General features: G+C 42.5%; 1 protein-coding gene across 1 annotated transcript in view; it reads right to left on the bottom strand.

Annotated features, from left to right (window-relative positions):
* The window catches only part of ERICH6B (glutamate rich 6B), a gene marked incomplete at both ends in the record, with an annotated part of 48017 nt that overhangs the window by 15620 nt on the left and 18158 nt on the right, over window positions 1–14239 (bottom strand). Inside the window, 4 exons of the mRNA XM_084235984.1 lie at window positions 937–1013; window positions 3451–3512; window positions 5809–5942; window positions 9904–10001. Of these exons, the coding sequence (XP_084092110.1) occupies window positions 937–1013; window positions 3451–3512; window positions 5809–5942; window positions 9904–10001 (371 nt within the window). The remainder of the gene's footprint in view (window positions 1–936; window positions 1014–3450; window positions 3513–5808; window positions 5943–9903; window positions 10002–14239) is intronic.

Below are 14239 nucleotides of genomic sequence, written 5' to 3'. Positions count from 1 at the left end.
TCACTCCTTTATTCACTCATGCAGTAAAGCTCTATTGTGTACCTGTGCGCCGAGAACTGTCCTAATGTTGTGATGCCATGGTCCCTGCTGGTGGGGGAGGCACATGGATGCTAAACAAGTGAACAGTAAAAACAATATGCATCTGGCTAGCAGTGCTCTGGAGAAAATTATAGGAGGTTGAGATGGAAAACGATGTGAATGTGTGCATGCATTTGTATACCCTGCTTTGTGAAGGGTAACTAAGGAAGCTATTTCTGAGAAGGTTAAAGCAGAGACCTGAGTAAAGTGAGGAAGCAAGTCTCAGGGTTGTCAGAAGGAGGAGTATGTTGGGCAGAGGAACAGCAAGTACAAAAACCCTGTGGCAGGGATGAAAAACATTTGATGAATAACAATTGATGAATAACAATGATGGATTCATTGTCTGGAAGGAAAAGGTAAGAGCCTTTCAAACCAATTAAGAAATGTGGGCATTTCCTGGAGGAACAATGACTATTTTTTTTATAAGAGAAAGAGTTGAAAAGAAGTTTAATGATAACTTGTATACTTGCTGTATACATGGGAGGGACCGGGTGAAACTGAATAATGTATAAGGTCTCAGGTGCCATCTTAAGGCATTTAAGTCTGCCTTTTCTCAATGAAGGGTTTTAAAAAGGTTATCCTGGAAACAATGTGAGGAAATGGCCTAGAGAGAAGTTAGGCATCAGAGGGATTAGGGAAAACTCCCAAGGGGGAGACAGCAGCTGTGTGGTGTGTCAATGAGAATATAAAGACAGTGGGTGGGGCTGGGGAAGGAGCCCCTGGACCCTGCACCTGAGGGCAACTCAGGTTGCCTTCATTAGAATTCAAAGAGGGAAAATGTGAGTCGAGTGGGGCAGGGGCACGTGGAGGCTTTTGCAAGAAATTGGAAACACATGCCAGTCTTCCTCTAAGCAGTACCTTCTCCTGGGCTTTCTTGCAGAATGTTGGTGGTTTATCAGAGCTGGAAGAAGCTGCAGTGAGCTCAGCAGCTGTTCCTGAGTATCAATTAGAGGTTAATAAACAGCTTTTCTGAATGGCAGTAATAACAGGGGGCATTTAAATGCTCATTTGTCCCCCTGTCAGAAAGCTGAGAGTTTGGACATTTTGGTTTGTGCTATATCCTCTGCTCTGCCTTTATTAGATTAGGCGTTAGGCCATAATTTCTGAGTCTTGGTTTCCTTAAAATGGAGTAATGCTGCCCGTAATAATCTGGGGGTTACTGTGAAATGCTTGTACCACCTGCCACAAGGTCAGCCTATCTGTCTGTCACAAGGGAGCTTTGAACTTTGATGGTTCAAGGATCAAGCTGTGTAATGTTCTCTTGCTTCTTTTTACTATAATACATGGTGCTGAACAGGAAAGGCTACATAATGAGAGATCCTATGTAAATGAAAATGCATGGATCCTTGTTCTGAAATGACTAGGACTATCAAGAGAGTGACAGCAGAGTATTAAACCAATGTGGGGTTCTGTGTGATTGCGTAGGTCACATGCCTGTGAAGCCAATCTTGACTTAGAAATCCGGGTGTTCAGATATGAGACTGTGGGCCTGAAATATGGAATATTGGGTGGGATGCTGGCAATATATGAGTTTGTATCTTAAACGAGTCTGATCGATTTCTCTGGGCCTGGCTATAGCCTGAACACAGAGGGGGTGCCTCTTATCAGTTAGAAATGTTGCTTTTCTGTATAAAAAGTACAAATGTTCCAGGCAATAGTTATCCAGAGAAGCAGGGAATGGGCAGGCATGGTGGTAAGGCATGATGAAGACTTGGCTGTTTGTATTATATCAAATTTCATTTTCCAGTTGGAAGTTCTAAACTCGGTATGTGATAGTAGGGTGTCCTGAGAGGCCTTATTTCCCAAAAGGAACAAACGGTCATGTCTGTCTACCTCCATTCCAGAAATACTGAAATCTGTGCCTTACTGAGGTGTCAAGGAATGAAAACCACAGGCATCGCCACCCACAGGGAACAGAAATACAAGCAGTAGACAAGTATAATAGAACTTTGTTATGTTTTGGCTGCTGAGCATTTTAATTCCCCTCCTAATTTTGGGGGTACCCCTTTGTGAGTCTTGGGAGGCAGAGCACTCTCCTTGTAGAAATTGAAGGTGGTGATTCCTTCTTCCTGCTTCTCAATTCTAATGAGAACATGAGATCTATGCTTAGAGAACTCCACATTTTCTTCTCTATAACACACTTACTAGCCCTGAACTTGCCAATGGAATGAGCCCTAGGAGGTTTGGTCTTACAGATCTTGGGCACGAGTCTAACTCAGGCCCACACAATGGCTGGGTGACCTTAGGCACATCACTTAGCCTCTCTGAACCCTGGTTCACATGGTTAATATGGATTAATTTGAGTTAGATGGTGCATGTGAAAATACCTATTGTGTGACAGTTATTCTATAACAGGTCAGTTATTCTATAACAGGTGAGGGGCCCTGGGGAACAGGGCTATTTCCTTCACAGGGGATTTAAGGCTGTGTCCTGGCTTGGTGAGATAAAGCGCCACTGTTGATTGACTGTGTTTGCCAAAGGTATCATTGTCATTTCTACATTAGTTGGCTCTCGTACCTTTGATAGGTTCCAAACCCCTCAGTGGATGCCTGAAACTTTGTTATCGAACCCTGTGTGTGCTATTATTTTCCTATACATATATACCTACCATAATGTTTACTTTATAAATTCAGCACAGTAAGAGATTAACAGCAACAATGATAAACTGAAACAATTATAATAGTATATTGTAATTAAGGTATGTATGGGGTCTCTCTCAAAACAACTTATTTACATAGTATTTTCAGACTGGTGTTGACTGTAATATGATAAGGGGGTGCTACTGTAATCTCTAAGGAATTGCATACAGTAGTTTTGAGTTTCTGAGCTGAGTAACCAATAGCTTAGTCTGTAGGTTAAGCCTTCCATTACTGGATCCCAAAAAACTGACAATTTCCACCATGGACAAATCTTCATAGCTGGACTTCAGATGTCTTCTGTAACTTACTAAGGGACTATTTCTTTCCTAGACTTTGTGTTAATAATAACTTCTTGGAGGCCCCCAAATCTAAGTTAGAGCTCTTCCTGTGTGGTCCCATTGCATGCCCTTCCCATTGTATGACTTAGCCGACTGTATGCAGATTTCCTGCTGCCATTTTGTATACAGATTTCCTGCTTTCTTATTTATCCTCACCATCCTCACCCCGCCCTACCCTCCTCCACCACTACCAATGCACAAGCCGAACGAGGTCCCATACTGTGTCTGTCTTACTCAGTATTTTGTCCTGAGAAGCTAGGACCTTGCCCTGTAGGTGCTCAAATGAGAGAACAAGCATTTCCGCCCCCGCTTTATGGTCCAAGGTAGAAGGGGACAGAGCGAGACATACACAGGAGAGGCCTACAGAGGATGGAAGGTAGAAGAGAAGTCCTTACTTTCACGTCTCTTCAGAAGCCATAGAATTATTTCCTTGTAGTCTTCAAAATTTGTCTTCAACCTAAAAGGAATGTGAATTATCTTTAAAAACTGAGATTAAATTCTCATTTACATGTCATGCTACCCTGTGTAGACAGTGTTAGAGCCTGCCGAGTCTTTTTTTTTAAGGTGGAAAGTGAGGCTGGTAGCTCTGCTTTCTGATCCAGTTTTCCTGAGCTTTGGGGTTCAGGACTAAAGGGACAACACATGATATGGACAGAGTGCTGCCCTCTTGATCTCTAACTGACCTTCAACCTGGCACATGGGCTGACCCCCAAACCTTTCAAAATGAGTTCAGCAAAGTTTATCTTGGGGGGGGGGGGTAGGACAGCTCAGGGAGGTCCAAACTCAAGGCTGACTCTGTGGGTTAACCTTGTGCACTTGAGTTTTCCATGACTTGAGTATATTCCAGTGAGGGTTATATTTGGAAATAACTTAGAGAGGCAGCATTGTCTGTGAGCTCATGTCTGTAAGTACCATGGAGCCACTTGAAATCCTTTTATATTTAGAAGGAAAATTTCAAATGAACTCACTCAAAATGAATTACTGTGAAAGCTCCACTAAGGCAAGAGCTTTTCAAAATGATCAAGCCCTTAACCCCCTGTCATGTCAATATATAAAGACAGTGATCTTGGCATTTCTGTGGCTTGGACTGTTTTGCTTCCAAATAAGGGTGGCCTCTGGGGCAACTTCCTAGTTCTCAGATCAGAGCTCCTTTGAAAGGGGCACCAGGAGTGAGCTTCCAGATTTAATGGCTCTGAAAACAAGGCCTTTGACATGACAGATTTTAAGTTCTCAGTTCAGATTCCTTGAAGAGAGCATAATAATTTAACCCTGAGCAACCCTTGGAAGCAAATGCCCTTTGCTGGAAAAAGGACTGAACTATTCCATTAGACAGAGAGCAGAGGTTTATTATTCGTACTTTAGAAGCAATAGTGAAACTGGAGAATGAGCTCTTTGCTCATTTGTTTCAAATCTTTTTAATCTTATTTACAAGCACCTTTGATTGGAATTGAAGCAGTTGCTTCGCCTACCATCATTGCTGAACAATAAGAATGAGGAGTGGGTGGGGTGAGGCCTGTCCCACAGGCTGAGAGCAAGGTATCAATGTATGCAAGAGTGAAACTCCAGAGAGGGGAGCCAGCCAGAGGCACCCAAGACCCAAGTTTTCTCACTTTCTCTTTGCCACCTTTGTAAGTTGGTGGAATTCTTACCTGCTAGCTTCTCAGTGGCATGGACTGGGGTAGACAGGACTGTATTCCTAAGAGCCTAGATCATTACACAATACATATTGTGGAAATATTTGTTGAGTGTAGTAAAGTTAGAAAGAGACTCTGTTACAGGCTTAAATGGGAAGTTAACTTACCAGGAAATTATTCTGCATTTGTTTTTGCTGCTATTTAAGAATTTCGAGTTTGGGTGTTCTCTGTCTTTTGTCTTCTCCTTTCCTAGAGAAGCTTCCTGGAGAAGCTTCAGAGGCTTCTGCCCTCTGATTCTACTGAGCCCAAAGCAGTTGTTGGCAGTGAATATCACTTCCTGATATTGGTAAAAGCCTCAACTTGCCAAGGCGGTTTTGCAGGGTGGCCCCCTCAGCCTGTTCTTGGTGCCACTGCTGGAGCGTCTGCAAACAGACCTTGGGAGGCCTGATCATACATCTTGCATAAACAAGGTTTCTGACAGATGCATAACTGGAAACCTAGGTTTCCATGTACCACTGGCTGGATGTACAAATGGGTTGTGGAACATTTGGTGACTTAGGGCCATGCCAACTAGAAAGACTTGCTGCCAGCAGCAGGTTTGCAACAACCTTACTGTTCTCTACTTTAAGTTGGGCTCAGGCTGTGGCTCCTAGGTGAGTAAAGCTCATAGCTTTATCCACTCCAGGGGGCATGTAAAAGTATTAGCTAACCTAGGGTGAAGTTAGGGAGTTTCTTGGGCCCATGACCTTGATAACCCCATTGTCCCTTCTTTTCAAAGGCCCAGGGGTCTGAGCTTTGCTACTCAGAATTTTGTATAAGTTCATGATCCCCTGGAGACTTTTCTTGTCCTGCATTTGCAACCTCTGTCATCATAACTGGTACTGCCCATGTTTGTAGATTTCCTTGCTCTTGAGTTTCCGCAGCCGGATCATTCTGTCCACCTGACTCCTGATGGTGTCCTGGCCCTGGTGCCTAGCCTCTGCCTGCTCTTTGACTCAGAGGAACTGTCTGGTTCTGACTTTGTTGTTTTCTCTGGTGGCCTGATTTATATTTTCCCTGTTGCTACCTCTGGTCTACCCGAACCTAGAGACCCAAGGCTTGATCTCTCCAGTCACTTACAGAATTCCTAGTTTCTTTAGGGTATCACTCTCCAGTTGCCCAGTCAGGGGGATGACAATATCCTCATCCAGTTCGTTGCGAGCGTACATTTCTTTGATTATGTTTCTAAACAATGTCCGATAGGTGATGTTCAGCTATAAAAAGGACCACAGAGTGAAATACACAGAAAATGAAAATGAACAATCTACTAATTAATCACCTTTTTCTGACTCCCAAAGGTGCCAGGTGATATTTCCACATGCTATTAAGAAAACACAGACAAGAACAGCAGGGTGGCTAGGAGATTTGTCTTAAAGGACATTTCCATTGCCATCAACTCTTTTCTTCTCTCCTCAATTTGCTCAGGAGTTTTTTTCTTTAAACATCACCATGCTAAGAAATCTTTTTGAGAGCATAAGAGTACCCTTTTTTTCCAAATGTGGAGATGACTACAGAAGGTAAAAATACTTCCATACTTTAAGAGCACAAGAGGTCTTTAGGTGCTAGCAATGGCCAAGCCCAGTGGTGCTTGTTCATTCTGTGTGAAAGATGACAGTTCTCAGGAAAGCAAGGTAACTCCTAGCATATGATTATTAGTGGATATTTCTGAGTTTAAAGATTCTTCCAAAGTAAGGACATTGTAAGCTACCTTTATATTTTGTAAATTCATTCTATGTCAAGTCCATGATGCCAGCCAGGACTGAGTCATGGATGGGTCCTCACGAGAACTTCTTTTTTGGACCCCATTGATAGAAGGTGAGGGTTGGCTTGCTATTGAGGAACGTCATGGGTCAGTCATGTTACCTGACTCACCTACTGATTGAGGTTGTTATTGTAGTTGTGCAACATCTGATAATGTATAGTGTGCTGGGAAGTTAGATAGCTTCCCATACTAAGTGGAAAACCAAACCATTCAAAGATGCATGTGACCTGGGGCATATATAAAAATGTAATTTGTGATTGGCTATTTTTTTCTATGTTGGGAAGAAAACTAAGATACCTCAGGTCTGGCTTGCCTGAGTCTCAACCTTTGTATACTCCTCTTCCCCTTGCTGGTATTGAATTAGACTAAGGGGCTTTGGATTGAGGTAGCTGTAATGCTGTGGCAGCCTACCTAAGCCAACCCAAAGCTAAGTCTGTAAACGCCTCAAGGCTGAAGTGAAATCTAAGGACAATCAATTACAAGCAACCAATTGGGCTTTAAGCTACAGCCAATCTAAAACTTCTTGCCCTGCTTCTGCTTTTTCTCTATAAAGTTCTCTCCCTTGCTCTAGTCAGGGGAGCCCTCCCACCCATGTACAGCTTGCTACTCCCCAATTCCAATCAAAACATGTCTATATAAACCTGAAAAAATTTAATATGGCTCAGTTTACTGGAATCAGTGCTTCAGGGCAGAGTGAGGTGCCAATATTCCCGCCTCTAAATTCCTCTTTGTTGTCAATCCTTCCCTTGGGATTTCCTCATTCACATGCCAGTAGTGGTTTAGTAGTATTTTATTCAGTCTCCACATAAACATGAAACAGTACCCAGAAATCATGAGAAAATATAAACAAGATTAAGGAACAATTAAAAATGACCATGTCATGAAAAACACTGAGAAAGGGTCAGATACAAGATGCAACTAGGAAAAAAAATGTACAACATGCATGTCAGAAAAAGCACTAAGCTCTTTCATATATAAAAAGCTCTAATGAATGCATATGGAAAAAAGAAATAAGTAACAATGGAAAAGTGGACAAAGGAAACAAATTGGCCATTTATAGGAAGAGAAATATACTTGATCAACACAAGTGAGACCTGTCCAATGGCTTTTACAGTGAAGGTGATACAAACAACAGCAATGAGCTATGATTTCCATCCTTTCGATGGATAGAATTATGACTCTTGGTGGGTGAGGATGTGATGAGGGAGACACTCTGATACCCTGCTGTGACAATAGGCAAATGGCACAACTTATTTAGGAGGGAAGTTTGTCAATATCTTTTATGTTAAAGATGCAAATTTTAAGACCTGATATTCAACTGATAGGAATGACTTCTTCAGCTGTGCCTATAGTTGTAGTGAATCATGTACAGGTCATTGCTGCACTGACATGGTGCTAGTTAAATGATAGCACAGGCATGGGATGCCAAAGATTTCCAAAGCATGTTATTTGGGAAAAGCAAGCTATATAGAACAGAATGTATATGATGACCCTATTTATAGATATGTACGTATTTTTAAAGATATGTTCATATTAACAGTAAAATTTCAAGAACATTATGCAGTAGTAGAAAACAGTACATAGTAGTTAACTTCTGGGTGGTAAGGATATGAAGACTTTAATACAAGTTTTAGGCTTCTTTACTATTCCAATCTTTAAAAACTATGTGTACATGGTAGCTTCATAGTTCAAAAGCTGATTTGAATCAAAATACCTTAACAAAAAAGATAAAAACATATCTGATCATGTCACACCCCTGTCCACGATCATTTAGTGGCAAAACCCCTGGGATGGCAGGTCAAGGTGTTTGAGCCTGGAGATCTCTTGCTCAGTCCACTTGTCACAGGGAACCCTCCCAACGTGCACTGTTCACCCCGAATCTCACACAGCCACGTGGGTGACATCTACTCCCTCCCTGTAGCCACAGTTTCACCTGATCCAGCAGAACCTTCATTGACAAGAGTGCAGAAGGCTTCTGAATAATTTAAGTTTCTAATTAAAATAATTCCTTTACATGTCAACTCTTGCTAAAAAATTTTTCTTAAATGCCCGCGTTCTGTAAATCCAATGAGGTGACTCTAACTTCAAATAATCATTGTCTCCCTTTGATGTGGTATTTCAGTATTTGAGAGTGATTCTTATTAATCTGATGCTAAGGAGAGGCAGGTATGAAAAGTAAGAAATTTAAGGCTAAATATGAACTGGAACCAGAAAATTCCCCAATTAAAAATACAACTAAGTACTTTCGTATTTTTTTCCCCTTTTCTATTCTAAGCTTAGAAAAACATTATCTCCTTAATTTTGAGTTCTAGGGACACAAATTTCACACTCGTGCTTGTAGTTAGTACCTGAGAAACTTTCTTGACCATAGTGGAGAGGATGCTTAATAGTGCTTCTACCTGAATCAACATGTGTTGTCAGTCTTAGAGGCAAGTTGACACAGGAAGTTAGAGCCACCAGGCTGCCACAGATAAAGCATTCATGCAGCATGTTTATAAATTCATTGCAAAAATTTTGTTTTAAAGACAATATAACATCTGTAGATGTGAGACTTAATTCAAACTATTGTGACCTCCTCTCTCTTCTCTGGTTCACCACTGGGGAAAGCATGTCCATTGAGTCTCAGGGCTGGTTTTGGGTCCCTCATGGGGCCTATGGTCATGGGGCCATAGATTTGGGGGTGGAGGAAGAGAGTGCACTGCTCTTATTTGTCATGGTATTTGCTGCTCTGTAGAGGTTTGTGTCTTGCTTTGCTACCCTATTCCTGGCCCTTTGGTTAGGGACAGACTTTTCTTGGGGCCTTGATTGTCTGCATTTGTTGGGGTTTCTGGGTTGCAGTCTTTTCTAGTACCCTGTTAGGTACTAAAGTCAGGAAGCACAAAGAAAACTTAGGAAACTCACTGCATGTCATTCTTTGGGCCTCGAGACCCTTAGCTGGTCTGCCACCGTTCAGAAGCTCTTATGTTTGTTATATATATTGATATAATGTCTAGGGTTTTAAGTTGTACTTCATGAGAAAATTACACCTACTAAATCTTTCCAGAATCTAAGTTTATTTTCACCTAGCATTTCTACAAAGAATACTTTGCCTGGATTGTTCTGCGCAGAATAATTTGCCTAGATGACTTCTGCATTTCGCTTGTTGCTTTGCTGCCCTTAAGCAATCTGAGAGTGTTGGTTCACATTATCAGCAGAACACTGAAAATAGGAAGTGCTGAATGTGGCTTTCTTCTGACCCTCCTTGATGTAATGTGACTCATTTAAATTTATGTCTTAAAGAAAAGCTCAGTTGGGCTGAGCTGACAGCAGATTGGAGCTATGGATCCCAGGGTGCAAGGCAGCTCCCCACTGACCTGGGGTGACCCTCCCTCAACATTAGGAGCCATATGGTCTCAAATTTTTATCCAGCTTACATTGTCATCGGAGTCCTTGCTTTCCAGTGCCTCAATGGGCTCATATAACATAGTGTTCCAAATTTTTTCATTTGAAATAGACTCCACAAGTTCCATTTCTGGAAAGCATAACAAAAGGAAAAGACATTTGGAAAAGGAACCAAAATAAAAAGTAAACAGACACAGAAACAACAAAGGAAATAGATTCATGCCATCTACCTTTTTTGCTTTAAATAAAAATGCATATAGTATCAATAAGACTAAATAAATTCGTCAAATTACATAAAATTCAACTTGGAGATATTAATAAAATAGGCATAAAAGGGTAAGTTCAGTGACTGACTTAAGAGAGTGTGTGTGTTCCTGGTGGCTGTCAAGTTTCAGCTCACAGTGACATTTGAGTGAGTCCAGAATGAAGCAGGGGGTCAGGGAACAGTGTTCCCAGCCGGGTAATAGGACATACAAAGGTCCTGAGGTGGGAGTGTGATTGAGGTATTTGACAAATTGCAAGAGGCACAGTATGTCTGGAGAGGAGCAGCTGGAGGAGACAGCAGGAGGGGCGATGGGGGGCAGCAGGGCCAGTAGGTCCAGCTCATGGAGGACCCTACAGGGCTGTGGGAAGGATGTTAAAATTTTATTCTGAGATTGATTGATTCTGGGTGTGATTTTTCTCTGAGAAATTTTGAGAAACATTCCTGTCTTCTGTCAGTTTTGTCAAAACTTGCCAATTTTCAGAATGGCATATGATTCATAATTGCTAATTAAAGCATCGGAGATGAATCCCCAAGCTAGAGAGATAGCAATCTCTCACTCAGAGAGATATCTCAATCAGAGATGGCAAATTCCTTTGTTCTCACGGTCAACGACATCCTCCTGACTCCCTGGGTCCGAAGAGGGGCTTAAAGCCTCCAGTGCCAGTGGGGTGCAAATTGAATTGAGGAATTGATAATTACAACTTGGGCTTCATTTCCCAGTTCCTGGGAAGGTGTGGAACCTGAGGGGAGAGCTTGGAGAAGGGGACCTTACATGATAATTGGGTCCCCTGGGAAATTATGGAGGCCTGTTGTCTCTGCTTCAGGAGAACGACAGCCTCTTCCAGCTGGGCCATCCAGAGAGCTCTGAAGATCCACCAGGTCGGTGCAGGACTGAGTTCTGTTGAGTCTGACTGCTCACTATGCTTTTGGGATAGAGGAAGGGCAGTGATCTCTACATGTGTTATATTTCACTTCCTTCCAGAGGTAAAAACTCGTACTCCCTAGGGCCCTGGTGGCATGAAGAACTCCACTCAGCCACCATCAGACCCATGGGCCTTTCTGCCTGTGGCGTTCCAACCCCAGTCTCGGTTTGCTCCTGACAGAAACCTGCTGCATCTGCTGTGGACCCCTGTCTCACAGGTCCACACCATCCCCACTGACCCTCACCTGACAAAAACACTGTATGTCCCAAACTCTTTTGCTGTGGAAATGACTGGCAGAGAAGTTTTGGAAATCACTGAGGAAAGAGCAACAAGTGTCTATGGGAATTCAAGCAAGTACCCAGGAAATGCTTTTCGGTTGTCAGTGGAGAGGAGACATGAGGACCTGGTAGAACAGGGAGGTCTGGAGAGATGGAGCTGCACCCTCTGGTAGGAGATTCTTTGAGTATGTGCCTGTCCTGGGTTGAGAATAAGAGTCTGACTCTGGCTCTGGCCCTGATAGTTTAGCAGATTCCTGTTACGTGTGACTGCTCTATTTTAGTAGACTTTATTGAATACTCATAGTTAATTTGAGGAGAAGTGTTTATTGAGGGAAGAAGGTAACTTGGCAGCCCTGAGAACTCAACAGCATTGTTAAGAAGCACATCTACTTAGGGTAATAATTAACCTTATTAACATTGGTGGGCATTGTCTACACATCAAGACAAGCACAGTAAATATGCAGAGACACAGTCATAACTGGGGCTGAATGAGAAGGGAAGACTTTATTCCTAATTAACTTTTTACCTTTGGGGTTTCTGTCAACCTTTGCCTTTGTTTTGGTGAGATCATTATCTTTCCCTGAAGTCACTCTATATGGGGTGGGGGTTGGGGGTTGGGGGCCTGCACTGTCTCTGGCCTGGTTGAATGGTGGCCCTGGCATCCAGGACCTGAGCCAGTCCCAGCACGTCACAGAGTCCCTTTGTACTCTCATCCCCTCATTTGTGTAATGGGGACCATCAGACTCCTCTTTAGGGTGCCTCCCAGGAGCAGTGCCCACGGAAGTGGATACCTGGCAATTAGGCTTCCCTAAAGTGGAGTGTAATTGAGAACAATGCTTAATTCTTCCCCATTCAATCTCTGCCTCTCCTCTCATGCTTTTTTGCAACACAACCACATTTGGTAAGTTGGGGTAGATGCTTAGGCATGTCTTTTTGTCCCCCAGGACAGGTCTCCATTTGTAGATGAGGAAAGAAGGGGAGAAGCGGAAGCAAACTAGCCAGAGCTCTAAGAAATGAGCAACCCAGCTCTGCTGATAAACCAGCACGCAGATGAAATGCAGGCCTGTTTTTGCCTCTGCAACCCTTCATATAGTGAATTCATATAGTGACAAGTGGGTCAAGGGATAGGTTGGTGTGGTGGTTGCTATGGATACAAATCTATACGCTGTTCTGAAACTTGCTACTCAAGTGTGATCCATGGATCAGCAGCAGTAACTGCTGTAGAGAGCTTATTAGAAATGCAAGGGCTGTGGGGGGCTTGTTAGAAATGCAAGATCTCAGACCTACTGAATCAGAATCTGTATTTAATAAGATCCCCAGGTGGTCATGCTGTACATTGAAAGTTTGGGCAGCACTGTGCTAAAACCCATCTGGAAATGGAGTAAGTTGAAGGAAATTCTATTGATCAGAACCCTTTGGAGGTGGGGTTGGGTGGTAGATGGGATATATAGTCTAGAGTTTGAAAGAGTTTATTTGATGGACCAGCAAGAATCCCCCTCTCCCCCCAGCACAGCCCTCCCCCCAGACTAGGGCACTCCACAGGGAGCAGGGATCTTTGGATATATTATGTGGGACTCTCACCGTATTCGTTTTCTCTTGGCACTTCGCTTTTAACATGTTCTGAAAAACAACAGGAAGGATGATTAATAGAATGCGGTATGGTGAATAGTGTGGCCCTTTTAATTAATCTACACATCACTTCTTAAATGGCTGGGGAGTCTATGATGGAAACCAGATGTTTTAGGATTAGAGCTTCCGTGGTCTTCTGGTTAGAAGTCAGTAGCTTAATGTTTAAGATATATCGATGCCCTTCCCTTTGTTCATATTTCATCTTGCCCACTAGAGTTTAAGTGCTGAGAGGGTCTCATTGATTTTGTCCATTTTTATATTTGCCTAGTATACAGTAGGTACACAATAAAAGCAGTATAGTATACAGTAAATGTATACTATACATTTGGTATAGACAATGGGTATGGACATTCCATTATCTTCCCTACTAACTCCAATGGTAACTGTTGTTTCTTCCCTTTCAAAATTTAATTTTAATTCAAGGCACTTTAATTAAAAGCATTTTACCGTTGGGCTTACTTTTTCACCTGAGCTTTGAGCCTTAACAGTAAACCTTAGAAAGAATGCATTGGCCACTGGTCTTAGTTAAGGCTGACCTAGTCTAAAATGATCAAAAGAAAACCCTCTTTGGGAGCATGCCCATTCTGTAGGACATGTCTTCTAAAATAATCATAAAATTAAAAGAGTAAACGGATACCTTCGAAATCGGGTTGTATGTGAGCTAGCAAAACTGTTGGACTTTCTTGCTTTTTTTTTGATTCTGATGCTGTTAAGAGACAAAAAAAAAAAAAAGGCGGCTATTAATGATTTTAACCTCTCACATTCCAACGGATTCATATTGGACTGTTAGGGTCTGAGGTCCGTAGGCTAATCAACAGAGGGAAAAACTGGGGTTGGAGGGCACTGCTGGCTTCTCTTGGATGCTCCCTCTGCTCCTCCTGCCCTCCTCTCCTTTGCTAAATTACTACAGGACTATGATAAATCAGTAAGCTGCTGGGGTCCCCATGGGACCAACTTAGATCCCCAGGACAGGTAGGATGGCTGGGGCTGGGAAGGTTTAACAGATATTTCTCCTTTTATAGGAGGAGTGGCTGTAGGAACCATAGAACCTTTGGCTCTGGGACCAGGTAGACACATATTGGAATATAACCTGTCATTGTACAAAGTAGTTGTTTCTGGTGATCTGTTGCCAAGACCTCCCTAAGAAGGGCATAATGGGGCCCAGGTAGGAATCATGGGGGCTATCTGGTATATATCCAGGAAAGTATATAATGGGAGGCTACTGTACTTTTTTGAGAATTTTTTTTTTTAAAGATTTGTTTATGCTTACAAG

The sequence above is a fragment of the Talpa europaea genome, assembly GCF_964194135.1.
Source record: "Talpa europaea genome assembly, chromosome: 6".
NCBI classification, from domain to species: domain Eukaryota; kingdom Metazoa; phylum Chordata; class Mammalia; order Eulipotyphla; family Talpidae; genus Talpa; species Talpa europaea.
The sequence above is the reverse complement of the archived record's forward strand: the minus strand, read 5'-3'. Positions and strand labels throughout refer to the sequence as shown.